The 15,341-nt window shown below is 44.4% G+C and overlaps 2 protein-coding genes across 2 annotated transcripts; both read right to left on the reverse strand.

The window, feature by feature from the left end:
- Positions 1 to 254: 254 nt before the first annotated feature.
- On the reverse strand, positions 255 to 7,291 carry ctsa (cathepsin A). The gene is made up of 14 exons (XM_037099929.1): positions 7,151 to 7,291; positions 6,262 to 6,425; positions 5,371 to 5,482; positions 5,233 to 5,283; positions 5,025 to 5,111; positions 4,794 to 4,949; positions 4,472 to 4,648; positions 4,232 to 4,323; positions 3,990 to 4,068; positions 3,742 to 3,890; positions 3,560 to 3,635; positions 3,276 to 3,365; positions 910 to 1,011; positions 255 to 628 (listed from the first exon to the last, which is right to left on the reverse strand). Exons 2-14 carry the CDS (start codon positions 6,423 to 6,425, stop codon positions 545 to 547), a joined length of 1,419 nt encoding a protein of 472 aa, XP_036955824.1. The 5' UTR covers positions 7,151 to 7,291; the 3' UTR covers positions 255 to 544.
- A 2,587-nt stretch (positions 7,292 to 9,878) lies between these two features.
- Positions 9,879 to 14,225, reverse strand: snrpb (small nuclear ribonucleoprotein polypeptides B and B1). Its single transcript, XM_037102415.1, has 7 exons — positions 14,068 to 14,225; positions 12,821 to 12,972; positions 11,371 to 11,482; positions 10,768 to 10,920; positions 10,556 to 10,685; positions 10,235 to 10,360; positions 9,879 to 10,037 (listed from the first exon to the last, which is right to left on the reverse strand). Exons 1-7 carry the CDS (start codon positions 14,068 to 14,070, stop codon positions 9,997 to 9,999), a joined length of 717 nt encoding a protein of 238 aa, XP_036958310.1. The 5' UTR covers positions 14,071 to 14,225; the 3' UTR covers positions 9,879 to 9,996.
- Between the last annotated feature and the right edge of the window lie 1,116 nt (positions 14,226 to 15,341).

The following is a 15,341-nucleotide window of genomic DNA, read 5'->3' on the forward strand; positions in this document are numbered from 1 at the left end:
GAGAACAACAAGTTTTACATTATTCATCCACATAAACTCACAGATATAAAGCTGGAGGACAATCAGCAGTTCCCTTTTCACTGCCCAACTTCCTATAGAGTTACTGTGCTCAGAGATTAGACATCTTCCATATTCAAAGAGCCTTTTCACCTCAATGACAACAGAAAATAATCACCAGATTAATCAATAATGACACAGCTGTTAGCTTCAGCTCTCGCTGCAGTTCGTATGTTCTGTCAGATCAAAATTAAAAGTCAAGTTGAAAATCAAACTTTATTTAAAATCAACTTCACATTCAAAAAAAAAGTACAGACTGACGGCAGTGCTCATTTCCATGATAACCACATGTTGACCAGCAGAGTGAGTCAACCAGGAGAAATGCTGTGATTGGCTGAGGTTCATTTCATTTCCTGCAACAATAATCTGAATCACAGAGCGGAGTTGTGTTGATTGGCTGGCAGTGAGAAAAAAAAATCAGATCAAATTAAAATACTGAAGCCTGAAAGGGACTCAGGTCAGGTGACCCCAGGCAGAGGGTCAGCTGTCAGTATGGTTGTCTCTTGATGAATCTGGAGAACATGGCGAAGGCAGCAATTGGTTTGTCAGATGGGACCATGTGACCAGAACCCTGCAGGAGGACAGAGATCAAAGGTCAGCAGCAGAGTTCAAACCTGCCCTGCGTTTCAGTCCCCACACTAAATACTTTGACAGTTCTGACCCACAATCCTCTGCTCAGTGGAACATGTGTCACATTGAGAGGGACCTGCAGTCCGTAGTGAAAGAAAAGTATGCAAGTGCGAAAACACCCCTGAAGACAAAAAAGGGACAAGCGGCAGAGCCTCGCCCCCAAAACACACAAAGATAACATCACAGGGTCACTGAGGGTCAGCTGACGATGAAGGTGTTTACCTTGACAGTGAGGAAGGCGATGTTGTCAAACTCTTTGACGAAGCCGCCGACCTGCCGACCGTCGTCATCATCGTAAAGCCACGGACGCCTCTGAACCTCCACCTGAAACACACAGAGGTTAAAGTCCGTGTAAAGCAAATTCAGCCATTTTCTTCTAAACACATGAAATATGTCATGAATGTATTTCTTTAAAACATGTAAAAAGCCTTTCAACCATTTAGAATGTAATTGTGGAGCTAGGCTCACAAACTGTTTCAAAATTTCTGTGTTCAGGATTTGATGGGCAGGTCAGAAATCACAGCCGCGTTACGTAACACGGCTAGGATTAGCATGAACCCCACCCTGCTGCAGTAGTGGTATAAATATGTTCAGCGCACATTAGCATTGGTGGTTTTCTGCTCACTCTCGAGTCTCAGATAGCGTCTCTTACAATAGCTTGCATCTAGCTAACCGGTCAACCAGTCAGCTAAACAGTCATGTGTCCTCCACGTCGCTGTGCATCTTTCCTGGATGCCACAGTGTGCAGAGTAATGGCACCATTTGCTTATTTTAGTTTCCTACGGACTACAACATAAGGAAACGGTGGATCAATTTTGTCAATAGGAGCTACTGTGGAGCATTCAAAATCACCACCAACACCTGTCTGTGCAGTGTCCACTTTACCCCTGATAGTTACAGCAACTATCACCAGGTAAACTCTGGATTTCTGAAGAGTCTGTTGACGCTGGTCAGTGGGGCTGAACTGACCCTCTCCGTCCCCAGTTTGCATCATCCCGTCCCGCAGACAGCGGGTGCTTCCATCACGGCCACCGGCATTATGTGCCAGGTGTTAGAGGGAGAGTGATGGGAGTATCTAGCTCAGATGGGGTCAATATGTGAGTTACCATTTTCTGTGCACATGCAGCATACATGATTCAATTATTTCATAACTAAAGCCTTTCCACAGCTGGTATTATCCCTCACAACTGATAAAAATTGGGCAGACAGAGTAATTGGGGAGCTTGTGGTAATAAAGTAACTATCAGAAGAGTAACTGTATGAAAGAAGTATGGAAAGTAAGTACATGGAGACGGCTCCCCTCCTGCACGTGGGCATGGTTCCAGCACCTCTGACACGCCCCCAGCGCTTCACAGCAGAGAGAAGTGCTTGTTTTTCCATGATTTTGAGACCTAATATTATATACTGTTTTTTAATCTTTCAAATTTGGCTCAGTGGTCAATGACACGTGTTTCTGTAGTGTGACAAACTCATAACACAAATTTATTTCTGCTTTACATGAACTTTAATACACCTGGGGGTGGGGTTTTGAAAACTTGTTATCTGGATCATCCTGATCCACAATACAAAACCTCCCTATTCTCAATCAAAGCTACAAGTGATCTCAGTGACTGTTTGAATATTTCAAAACACTGGACTCCACCCCCTGGATCTGAACAGGAAATAAAGACATGGTGGACCACTTCAGGAGATAAGCAAGCAGTCGCACAACTTTCACATCCAGATGTAAATTTATTGTTGTACAACAGGTAGTAGGTGTAATGCTGAATGACCATGATGTCACACGAGCCAGCTATTCAAATTATCACCCACTTCAAACAAAGGATTGGCATCCGCTTATTAAGCTTCGGTAAAGCTAACACAAGCTAACTGAGCCTTGTTCTGTGTTGAGCAGCTACAGGACTAGCGAACTAGCTGACCTTTAAAGTAAATTATTCATATGCAGACTTTTGAAACCAACAGACTGACAATGTTTAAACCTGTTCTTCAGCACCAAAGCTAATTTTAGGAAGCGAGCTACCTAATGCTGTATTGTGCCAGCTGATGCAGTGAACTTTCTTTTAGGCTACATGTGTGCAGACTGCAGCACCACGTTGGAAACATTGTAATATATTTTGTGAGGAATCCTTCATGAAGTTTCTCCTCACTGCAATCAATGGTCTGAGGACGGAGGATTTCACTCATGTGATTGTAGTCTTGGGCTGACTAAATACAATTTATTTGCAGTTTCTTAAGAAGTGCAGTAGATCGGGGGCCGTTATAGTTGGCTGCAGTGTTGTGGCCACTTTTCTTATACATAAAATAGGCGGCCACTGTCAGTTACTAATATAATCTAATCTCCTTCTCTTACTGTCTACAGAGTACGCTCACTCTTCAGTGCCCCCTCAGCAATGCCACAGAACATAGACATCACTGGCAAACCAGACGCCTACAGCAAAGTGACTTACACCAACATACAGCTCCTCCAGGTAAACTGGATAAATCCAGAGTGGGTAGTGCATGCGTGAAGGGGCTGCAGGAAAGACCAGCTGCCACAAAGACTCTACAGCTGGATCCACTTACTAATGAATCACTGAATGTGAAGGTACCTGCTGATTTAGAGACTCGACGAACCACTCGTCCCCCATGAAGTTACAGGCCATGTCCACGTCCCCGTTGTACACCAGAACCCGGTATTTCTGCAGAAAGAACAAAACTTTCAACAAGGACAACACCTGGAACAGCAACAAGCCACAGCTACATACATACCACAGCCAGTGGTCAGATGTGTTCTTTAAGGTGAACATTAAATACAAACTGATCTTTCAGCGACTTTGTGATTTGTGGTTATTGACTAAAGATATTAAAAAGGAGAACAGGTTTTTTCACCAACCAGAGAAGTTAGCAGCTTCAGGTACTGTTTTCTGACGTCCAGGTAGAGACGACCGTAGTTCAGATTCACCTCAGCGCTGCAACACAAAACACACATCACAGGTGAGTATAGATGTGTTACCTGCATATGACCCAGTCCAGGGCCCTGGCTGGCCCCTTTGTACGTGAGTACAGGTGCATTACCTGCAGATGACCCAGTCCAGGGCCTTTGGGCTGATGTGCAAGGCAGCTCGGACGTACGGGTTGTTCAGGTAGAGGGAGGAGGGAGTGGAGTTAGTGCAGGGGGGGTCCAGACGAACGGAGAGGTGAAGAGACGCCAGACCTCGTAACTTCTACGAACAGAGTTAGAAGAGCATCTGTTTGTTTGTTTTTTGTTTTTTTAAATACTACTGCCAGGTGAGTCTAAAGACATCAGGTGGCTTCATACACACCTGGTTCCACAGCTGAGTCCACTGATGGTTGATGAAAGAGTTCCCCAGATCCCTGATCACCAACTCACCTCGTTCAATACTGACAAGGAGCAGTCAACGACAGGAACTCAACGACAGGAAGTATAAACTACATCACCATCTGTCTCATCAATGATGTCAGGACGTTTTCCATCAGTATTGAACGAAAGGATGACCATTCACTACAAAAAAATTGTTTTTAAAGGTCAAAGGTCACAGGTTACCTGAATCTCTGATGGACTCCACCTGGACAGGGTGCGTACAGATTGTACATGTTCAATCCTGAACCGTAGACAATGTCCTGAACCTCGGACAGCTGCAGAGGAAACAACAAACCTGATAAACTGATTTACCTGGATTTAAGTTTAGACTGAATTGGTCTAATTTAGATAGTGAGATTAAACAGTTCAAACACAAAGACCGGGTTTCGTCAGTCAGACCGGAGAAAACCAGTTCAAACTCACGCTGATGGTACAGTTCTGGTTCTGGTTGTTGTAGAAATTGCACTTCCCGTCGCTGCAGCAGAATGTCTGCAGCTCGCTCCACAGTCGACTTCCCAGCAGGCCGTGGTAGTAGGCAAAGAACACCAGCGAGTTATCGTTCAGCTCATAACTCGACATCCCGTTTCCCACGGCAACACCCTGCATGACAAGGTGGGGGGGTGTGGGGGGTGGGGGGGGGTGGACACTAGCATGACAAGGTGGCTAATGTTAGCAATCCTACAAGATAACGGTGATCTGACAGCACTGCAGCATCGCCGTGCAGCTCTGCAGTACTGTCGTGTACCTGCAGGTTGAGGCTGGCGTCCTCCATCACCCTCTCAGCGAGCGTCGGGATGTAGATTCCTCCATAACTTTCTCCAGTGAGGAAAAGTTCATTCTGACTGAACTCTGGAAACAGACGGAAGAACTCCTTCAGAGCCAGATAGTTGTTCATCGACACCTGAGGAGAGAAACAAACACTGTAGCGCCTGACGGTGAGAGCATCTGTGAGTCAATCAGGAGCTGAGTCACTGACCTCTGTGTCATTGGTGGCATATTTCTGATCATCAGAGTACGAGAAGCCGACTCCAGCCGGAGACTCGAGGTACAATATGTTGGCAATCTGCTTAGAAACAGTGAACCAATCAGCTGACAGGATTTACACCAACATTAACCCTGTGACCAAACCACCAGAGTCACATGATGGCATGCAGGCAGTTCATATTGGGAATCAATTTACTGACCTTGTTCCACGAGTACGGGTTGTACTGCAGCGTCACTCCGTCATCCTGGACCTGAGGCAACAGGTCAGAGGTCAGCAGGTGTCTCTTTGATACCACACTGAAGTAGGAGAGTGTGGGTCAGGGGGCGGAGTTACCTACCAGGAAAGGTCCATGTTCAGTCAGGAGTCCGTCCAAAGAGCTACAGCCGGGGCCACCATTCAACCACAGCACCAGCGGGTCAGAGGACGGGTTCTTCTGGGACTCCACCAACCTAAACAACAACAACAACAACAACAACAACAACAACAACAGGTTCAACTGACGTAATGACAGGAGATGGACAGCCGTCAAGGCGGGAGTACAGGTGACATACAGAGGCTCAGGTGGGTGTACAGTTGACGTACAGAGGCTCAGGTGTGCGTACAGTTGACGTACAGAGGCTCAGGTGTGCATACAGTTGACGTACAAAGGCTTAGGTGGGTGTACAGGTGGCGTACAGAGGCTCAATTGGGCGTACAGGTGGCGTACAGAGGCTCAGGTGTGCGTACAGTTGTCGTACAGAGGCTCAGGTGGGCGTACAGAGGCTCAGGTGGGCGCACAGGTGACGTTCAGAGGCTCAGGTGGGTGTACAGTGGTGTACAGAGGCACAGGTGTGCGTACATTTGACATACAGAGGCTCAGGTGTGTGTACAGTTGTCGTACAGAGGCTTAGGTGGGCGTACAGTTGTCGTACAGAGGCTCAGGTGGGCGTACAGTTGTCGTACAGAGGCTCAGGTGGGCGTACAGTTGGCGTACAGAGGCACAGGTGGGCGCACAGGTGACGTTCAGAGGCTCAGTAGGTAGGCGTACAGGTGGCGTGCAGGGGCTCAGGTGGCCGTACCAACACTGACATGAAGAAAATTTACCGAAGCTCACTTGACTTTAAGTCAGTTGACTATGAACAGTGTTCACAGATAACACACCTGAGTTTGTTCAGGATTTAGATGAGACTAAATCAACAGGTGTCAACTGTAACTATGCAGATGTGTCAGGTGTGTCTCAGGTACTGACCAGTAGTGCAGGTGTTTTCCATCAGCCACACTCAGGTATCCAGAGTACTGTCTGAAGCTCGGCTGTTTCTGCAGACCGGGCAGGTATTTCACCTCATCTGCAGCCGGAGCCGCATAACCGCCCAGCAGAGAGAACAGGAAGCAACACAACACCACAATAAGCATCTGAAATACACCAGGAAGTGACACCATCAGCACAACATGCACCAGGAAGTGACATCACCTGCCTAACAGTTTTATATGGGAACTATCCAACTGCATTACTGCGCAGAGGGAAGCCAGCATCTGGCCCTGGATCCCCCGATCCAATGACGTCATGCTCGGCTCAGCTGTAATGTTAATGTTGTAATGAGCTAGCTCAATTAGCTTAGTTATCTCAGTTAGCTAGCCTCTGGTCTGTGAGAAGACGCTTCCCTTTGCGCAGTGATGCGGCAGAGAGGAAACAGTTCCTCCATGAAAGAAGCTAACAATTTATTATCTGTCCCAGACATCACTCCTTAAAGCAGCCAGTGATGAAGTTTAAAGTGGCATTTTTTAATGTGGTTTGGTGGACAACACATGACCAGTGTGGTCTGACGTCACAGCAGGAGGTGCTGCTGACTGCATGTTTGATTTATTTAAGAAGTCGACGGTGATTTCAGAGTCCCGAACACATGATGTCAAACCGGAAGTAACTTTAATAGCTGATTTTCTTTTAGTCTTTATTGAAAAAGTTTCTGAAACAAGTTAATTTCACACAGTTTAAACACACAGTTCAGTTTCTGTTCACCTCTATAAACCGGAAACGCGTTAAGCTAACTGCTAACACACAAACAACGACCACACTTTCACTGATAAACACGTAAAAATCAAACGGAGTGTTGAATGGAGAGTCTCAGGAACAAACTCACCTTGTTTGTCGCACCTGGTCTCCTTCAGCAGGTGAACTTAACGTGACTGAGCTAACAATCATCAACAGCAGGAGGTCACATGACAGGAGGTCACGTGACCGTCCCTCCAACAAACCAATCAGCTGACGTCTTGTAAGCACGAGGCTCTAAGGGTTAATGACGTCAGTTATAGGCGTCATCATCAAATATTAGGCACGTTCAAGTTGAACTCCTGCTGACTATAGCAAGCAGTTTTAACATTTAATCGAACCACACTCCTATCTGTAATTTTAGAGCCATAATAGCATTTCTCCTAGTCAAAATTGTATTCTCACCAGTCAGAATGGTAATTAAAGATATCCGCAATAACATTCTTACTAGGAGAAATGTTGCGATCAGTTTTCTTACCTGATGCTATGGGCACTTTGCTTGCTCTATATATATATATATATATATATATATATATATATATATATATATATATATATATATATATATATATATATATATATATATATATATATGGGTATATGGGTTAGGGTTATAGACAGTCATATTTACAAACAATAGAATGTGACAGCTTTGTCACAATAACAACTTCAAATGTGGATATTTTCTTCACTTCAAACAGTCACCGAGGCGCGCATCAAGAGTAGATGAAAAGCCTAAATGTCGCCTTACTGTAAATGCTCATGTTCCTTGTAATGTCACCATTAAATACATTTGAACTTTGTCTATCTAGTACATTATAGTAAGTCTTGCCTAATAACAATACAATACAATTACAAGTTATTCATTATTATGATGACAACTGTGCTTAGGTGCATGATGATGTCACAGCTGAGGGAAATTTGCTGACTACATTTAACAAATAAGCATGAAGACACATAAGATGATGCATTTTCTTATAGCAACATTATTCACAATGAATGAAATCCAATAATCATAACAGATGACTGAGTCAGATGTCTGGTCCCACTGCGCATCCTCACACGCAGAATATCTCAGGATAATTCTTTGTATTGTAAATGTGACAGGAACAAAAAGGGTTAATAATAGTGGACAGTACAGATAACACTGGACACAGCAGTTAACCACTTTTCCATCATCACCACAAGCTGACAGACCTGAGCAGTTTATTGACGACATCTTTCAGGGTTGTTGGGTTAGATGAAGGATTTTATAGGTTTATTCATGTTGACTACCCCATAGGTGCAGCCACACGGCTGCTACTTATCTGAAAGTATGTGATATTTGAGTAGAAAAGAGGCGCTTATGGATATGGACATTCATCGAAACACACATCAATACGCCAGCGTAGATGAGCGCCAATTAGGGCAAAGTCCTGACATCATGAAGGTGGGTCTAGACTCACGCAGCACCTGGAGAGCAACTGCGCTGCTGCCACCTTGCTCTTGCAATAACTTAAGGTCATGTGACATCTAATGCGGCGCAGACATCACTCCCATCCAGGTCACCGTGGACACATTTTAACCAGCATGCATCATGATTTAGACACCGCTGATCATGAACTCGCCTAATAATAACCCTTACAGCACTGACCCAACCCCGGCACCTGAGAGACTGTGTGTGATGAGACCAGAACCAGAGAGCTGGTGAATGGATCATCTGACAGGCACAGGAAGTAAAACTGAGACTCCTCTTTAATAGAACAGTAAAGGAGTTCATCTATATAAATCTATAATGACTCATATCATAACCCTAACCCATAATGAAATTTCAATTAAACAGGCAGGTCAACAGCTCAGTATCAAAGATGTTTGAATGTGAATCAGTGATCAATAAGTTACTGATGCTTCAGTGTGATACAGGTCAGAGGTCGTGGGGCTGACGTCTTAAAGTTTGTCAGAATGTATATTTTATAACATGTTATACATCAGCTTGATCATGGAGTGTGTGTGTGGGTATTATGCAGCGTCTGAGTCAGTGCTGCAGGATGTCAGCCTGTCAGGACTCCACCTGTCATCAGCATTCAGAAACAGGTGTTCCATCATGTGCACTGATGACAGCTGACATCTTGTTTCCCATCTGACACCATTTTAAGTGTGGTACTCCATATATCTGTTCATCCAGACTATTTAAATGGCCACACTCACATGATCCAGTCTTCAAAGCCCCAACACCTGTGCTCAGAAACAGTTTCCTCCATATTTGTGTGAGTTTTGAGTTAAAGCCAGACTGAGCTGAAGAGCTTCAGATGGACTCACATCAGAACCACACACACCTCCATGAAGAAAACCACTGAAGCCACAGAGACACTGTGGGGCAACACACACCTGTATCCTGAACTCAGGAGTATAATAACACGATCTGTCAGCAGACACAGGTGAGACAAACATCTTCGTTATTGCTTGCGGTGGCAATCTCACAGGTCAAAGTTCATTGTTGAACTCGCATTGGCTCAAAATGAAGCTCCGCTTTCAGGCAACAACGTTTTTGCCCCGTCATCTAATGAGTGAACGAAGGAGGACGACTGTGTCTGCGTGACAGTTCATCTGACAGGACGTTGATTCTGGAACAAGTTGGCCTCAAATATTAATGTCAAAGTTATCAGTAATGTCAGAAACTGAATGATTTGAAATCCTTCAAATAAACACTTCAGTTCAACTTTTATTTAGATGTCTCTAAATTTCCAATCTGATAACGATTTCGGTTCTGATCAGCTGATTGATCATTAATCTCTTTAATTCAGGGTAAACTTGTTACCATGGAAACAGACACTGGGACGTAGTTAAACCATCCTGATGAAACTTTATTTAAAAAAAAACAAAAAAAAACCACTCAAGCTTTTCCTTAAAAAACAAAACAATCTATACAACAGGTGAGTGTGAGGGGGCGGGGCTTCTTCATGGTCGGGGTGGTGGTCTCATCCCAGGAGGGGGCGGTCCTACAAAAGGAGAACAGACATCACATGTTTGCGGTGAATGAATTAACTCTTAGCTAATGATGACTCAGGTGTTCATCACCTGTCCACTGTTTTTAAACTCTAAACTAGTCGGATCATCAGATTATTTTAGACTGTCAGCCCATTCTGATTGGTTCCTCACAGGACTGATCAGAGTTGTCTCTATGGTAACAGCTTACCTCTCATGCCGGGGGGTGGGGGCCTCATGCCTGGGGGTGGCATTCCCATCGGAGCTCCTCGACCAGGAGGCATCCCCATCGGAGGACCCATTGGTGGCCGCATGCCAGGTGGCGGGCCCATCATACCTGTAGGGGGAGGACCCAATAGGAACTAATCAGCACACAGGAGGGGGCTGTGAGTTACCTTAGCTAATTAGCTTCAAGCAGCAGTTAAGGAAGGAGGAAGTGATGACATCTTTGAGGACACGACATCATGACTACTCCTTTTAGGATCCTTAGGTTTTAGCAGCTGTTTACTATGGTGATGTGTTAGACACTCACCTGGAGGCGGGGCTCCTCTGCCCATCGGGGGCGGGGCTCCTCGTCCAGGTGGATACTGTGTGGGCGCTCCGGCAATGCTTGCGCCAGCTGCTGCTGCGGCAACTGTCCCTCTGCCCTGCGGTGTCATCACCTGGAAACACACAGAAGGCTGTCAACACACACGCGCACACACGCATACACATGCACACAGACGCACCCCTTGCCATGGTTACCTGCTGTGAAGGCCCGCCCACTCCTCTGACTGGCCCAGCAAGTCCAGCTGGAGCCTGAGGCATCGGAGCTCCTGCAGGGACGCCGCGACCCGCTGCTCGGCCCACACCCGGTCCTCCAGCCACGCCCGCCAATGGGACACGAGCTATACCGGTCTGAAAGGGGAGAGATCTAACATTAAGGCTGTGGACAGGAGCCAGTGGCATTGCTGCATTGATTACTCCACTGAAGGGAATGAGGAAGAATTGTTTTTTGTCTTCTTTTTATTATGGATCAGACCTTGAGCTCTGCTAGATCCTTGCTCTCCTGTTTTTCCATCTTACATCTATATTTCTGTAAAATGTCTCTTCAGTCTGAGCTTTTGTGTTTTACTGCCAATTATCTTGTGTCCTCTTCAGGTCAGCAGGGTTGACAGGAGGTGGTGAGGCTTGTCTGCCCCGTCATCTCCTGGATCCTCTCTCACTTTACATATATCATTTGTCCCAGACATTCTATCGATGCATCCGGTGGCAAACGCAGGAACTTAAAAGTTAGCAGCTGTCAGCAGTCTGTCCTGGTGACATCACACCAGCTCCCTCTCCCACTGGCTGCAGGGTTGAACTTACATCTTTAGGAGGTGGGCCCTCCACCGTCATTGAGACCAGGTTCTCCCCCCTCAGAAGAACCAGACCCAGAACCCTCTTCTCCTCCCGCTCTGGCTGCTTTGAGTTCTTTGGCCTGAAGGGTACACAAAGACACTTTACAGGTTAAAAAGAGGAATAAAAAAACACAATAATATAAAACAAGTTTTCTCTCTCTCTCTCGTTTTTTTTTTTTTTTTTTTTTTAAAAAGGTGAGTGTGTTGTAGTGTTGCTTTCGTCAACGAAAATTATGACTAAATATCGTCGTCAACGAACCTTTATCACATGACAGAAACGAGACGCAACGTAAATGGTGGTCATGTGACGAAAACTAGCAAATATATAATCCAATGTTGTTGACGAATAAAAACGGGACTAAATGTGGTTTACAAAATAAAAACTCTGCTAAAGTGTCTCTTCATTTTTGTTGACCAAAACGAGATGAAATGTAATAACGTTATCTCATTATTATTATTTTGCAATATTTCTGTTTCCTGAGTCTCATTTCAGGTGCTGCGTCAGGTCGCACTGAGCAGACGCAGGCGACGTCTCTTCCTCAGTCCCCACCTGCGCGCCATTAAGAAGATGCAGCTGCGGTGGCTTAACGTTAACGATAACTCAAGACACAGAGTGAAGTCTGGCACTAAGAAAGGGACCAATGGCGGCCAGCCGGGGTTCGGTGTTCCCTCCAGTGTCCCCTGTCAGTCTAAACCTGGGGACAGTTTATAAATCATATGGATGCTGTTATAATGTGTAGTGATTGAGATACTGACCCACCAAGGAATACATAAAAGTACAAACAAAAAAGAAAATAAATAGAAAAAATAATGAATAACACGAGGTGTGTTCTTTGTGTGCTGCTGTTACCAAATGACATTGGCCTATGAGGGGAGAAGGGTACTACAGAAAATAGAAATTGCATTACTAAAAAGAGACTTAAGTACAATTGTCATTGACTAAAACTAGACTAAAATGTCATCAGTTTTTGTCGACTAAAACTAGATGAGACTAAAATGCTCAGACTTTTAGTCAACAGAAACTTGACTAGACTAAAAAGAGTATAAACGTGACTAAAACTAAAAAAAATTAAAATTACAGTTATACACAAAGACTAGACTAAAACTAAAATTAAAAAAGGCCGCCAAAAACAACACTAGTGTGTTGAAGTTCATGAGGTCCATACAGTCTGATGTGTTTTGGAGGGAGCAGCTACTGAGAGGGCTCTGCAGCCACAGGTTCAGTGCTTGGTTCTGTGTGGTGAATGAGGAAGATTGTGTCAGGAGTGGAGGGTACAGGATGGGTTGTGGCGGTGGAGCATGTCAGCAATGTAGGGGTGGGGGAATGACTGGAGGGGGGCCTGACATAGCAACATAGACACATATCTGTGTCAACTGATGGTCATCAGGGGGAGAACCCGACTCAGTCCTGAACCTACTTGATTTTCCTGAACTCGTCGCAATCACACAGGATCAGGTTCATGTGTTTGTCGAAGGCTTTGAACGTGCCGATGAAGATCCGGCCGTCCTGCAGGATGCATCTCATCCTGAAGTCGATGTGCTGCAGCATCTTGCTGCTCTTCCCCACCGTCTAAAAACCAATCAGACAGGCATCACTGTGACATCATTATAGAGATGCATGATTTTGATGGCTAAGCAGACTCGTTACATGATCTTCTCCTGGATAATGAAGATGCTGATGTCCCTGACCTGCAGTGTGCTCACAGCTGAGGGTGAGGAGGTGAAGGAAGAGGAGGACTCACATGTAGTGAGCAGAGACATCACTCTGGTCTACATGTCGTGGATCTACACAGGCCACAGTGACGACTGTCTTTAGACACATGCTGCTGTGTTGATGATGATTATGTATTTTGAGATTCAGTCAGCAGCTTTCATACTTCAAAATGCACAAACTGTTTCTTTTGGGTCTCTGCTGTTAAACTTTGTTGCATTCAGCTCCAGTTTAATATAATTTAGTCTGAAACTGTTTATTTAATTTAGTCTTTCCAGAGAAAATTGAGAATTCAGAATCAAACAAATCACTGAAGCTGCCGCTGATTGAAGGTATTAAATCGGCCAAAGTTAAAGGAGAGTTGGGTTAAGACAGGACAGTTTAATAATTTCATTTAGCTCCTTCTGTAAACTTCCCACCGACATTGAGTTAATGATCAGGTGATACTGATTGGCTGGTACTGATCGCCTGTATGAAGCTGCACTCTGACTCTGTTTGTTTGGTAGTTAGCTCCGTTAGCTTAGTATAGCTTCGTGTAATAACCCGGCTACATTAACCTGCCCGGTGTGAACACTTGTTAATCCGGTAAATGTGTGAAAGTTCAGTTATTTAAAACCGGCACACTTTTCACTCACAGCACCTGCGTGCTAACAGCTGACAAACACTGCAGCCGGTACCGGGAAATTACCGGCTGCTTTTATTAATTTATTGTTTTTACACGCATGCCCATTAAGGAGCCGAACCATTGAGGGCAGCTGATGAATTCATTATTAATCCAAATTCGGATTCATTGACCCTCTTAGCGGAGATGCAACTGCTGACCGACGTTGGGCAGTCGTTCATTCAGCGTCCCGCCATTATCATTATTATTCAAAGAAAACCGCGGACTCGGTGAAAGATTCTTTCAGCTCCGCGGAGAGAAACCCGCGAACATTCTTCCCGGTCAACACTCACCATGTCTGCGGTTCTGATGGCTCCGATACACGCCGGATTCACCGAACAAACCCAAAAAATTGGCCCACGGAAATCCCGCCAGGCCTTTCTTTATGAGAGATTCACAGGAAGTGACGTAGGTGCGAAAGCGTGCCGCAGAAGAACCGTTCCTACTCAAACAACGGAAACAGAACCTGTTCCTACAGGACGAAAAACGCGGAAGAGTTCCTAACCCTCATCAATGCAGGTTTTATATTTATAAAACCTCAAATAAGCTGACAAAGCGACTTTAAAATCAGTGACGTCATCACAGTGTAAAGCCTAAATCAATTATAATTTTCTGGGGTCTGATTAACAGAAAATAAAAGCTGACAAATGCTTGTGCAGACACTGTGCCTTTTTAGGTTTCATATCTTTCAAGGAGTCAAAAAATATAGAAAGCTCTTTAAGAAAAAACATGAACTGTGGGGTAACGTGAATAAAATATTTTGTTTAACAGAAATCCAAAATAATACCAGATAATGATCTAATATTATTATAGGTTAAAGCTGACAGAGACAGACTGTGTTGTGATTGATGACATTTATTCCTAAAATTAATCAGAACCATTACAAGAAAAGAAAAGAAGAGGTGTTCCTTCAATTCCATTTTTACAGAATATTCATTCATTTAAATCAATATTAAATTTAAGGTGCATGTGTTCTCTGCATGGGTAGATCTCACTCATTGTTTTAAAGTGCACTTCTTTAGCTTTAGGTAGTGATGTGTAGATCAATACTGAAATATCAATACTTCGGATACCAGATCTTTATGCTCTAAAATCGATTCTCCAATCAAAATATTGATACTTTTGGTATTTCAGTCATTTGAGGTGATGTATATCATTAACAGGAACACAGTGGAAAGTAAATGGAACTATTGAAATCTTGTCTAAATGATACGCGGTTGGTGGGAACTGCTTTTTCTTCTGCCTGGGTAAGTGCGTAATGCGTAAGTGCAGCGGCTCGACTCAGTCTGTAGACACAATGGCAGAGCGTAAATGGAGTCAAGCGTAGAGCTATTTCAGCCCCACAAACAGCCAAGACGCGGTTTGTGATGTTTGTGGAAAAACGGGAAGGAGTTGGTATGCAAGTGTTTGTATCCCCTTATTGTAGGCTGTTTGGAGAGACATAGTTGAATCTAAATAAGATGAAGCATTCAGTGCAGAGTGGCTCCATCATTTGTTTTTCCCTGTGATTTTAAAATAAATAAATAAATAAATTACTCTGATGTCTTGTATTCTTTATGAAGCTATG

The sequence above is a fragment of the Acanthopagrus latus genome, chromosome 6, assembly GCF_904848185.1.
Source record: "Acanthopagrus latus isolate v.2019 chromosome 6, fAcaLat1.1, whole genome shotgun sequence".
Taxonomy (NCBI): domain Eukaryota; kingdom Metazoa; phylum Chordata; class Actinopteri; order Spariformes; family Sparidae; genus Acanthopagrus; species Acanthopagrus latus.

Coding starts and splice junctions, on each gene's coding strand:
- ctsa (XM_037099929.1), bottom strand. CDS start 6,425: ATGCTTATTGTGGTGTTGTGTTGCTTCCTGTTCTCTCTGCTGGGCGGT. Junction 3,891..3,989: donor GGACTCAGCTGTGGAACCAG/GTGTGTATGAAG, acceptor CTCTGTTCGTAG/AAGTTACGAGGTCTGGCGTC. Junction 3,636..3,741: donor CTGGACTGGGTCATCTGCAG/GTAATGCACCTG, acceptor TTTGTGTTGCAG/CGCTGAGGTGAATCTGAACT.
- snrpb (XM_037102415.1), bottom strand. Junction 11,483..12,820: donor GACGAGTTCAGGAAAATCAA/GTAGGTTCAGGA, acceptor TGTACCCTTCAG/GCCAAAGAACTCAAAGCAGC. Junction 10,038..10,234: donor CCCACCCCCCGGCATGAGAG/GTAAGCTGTTAC, acceptor CTCCTTTTGTAG/GACCGCCCCCTCCTGGGATG.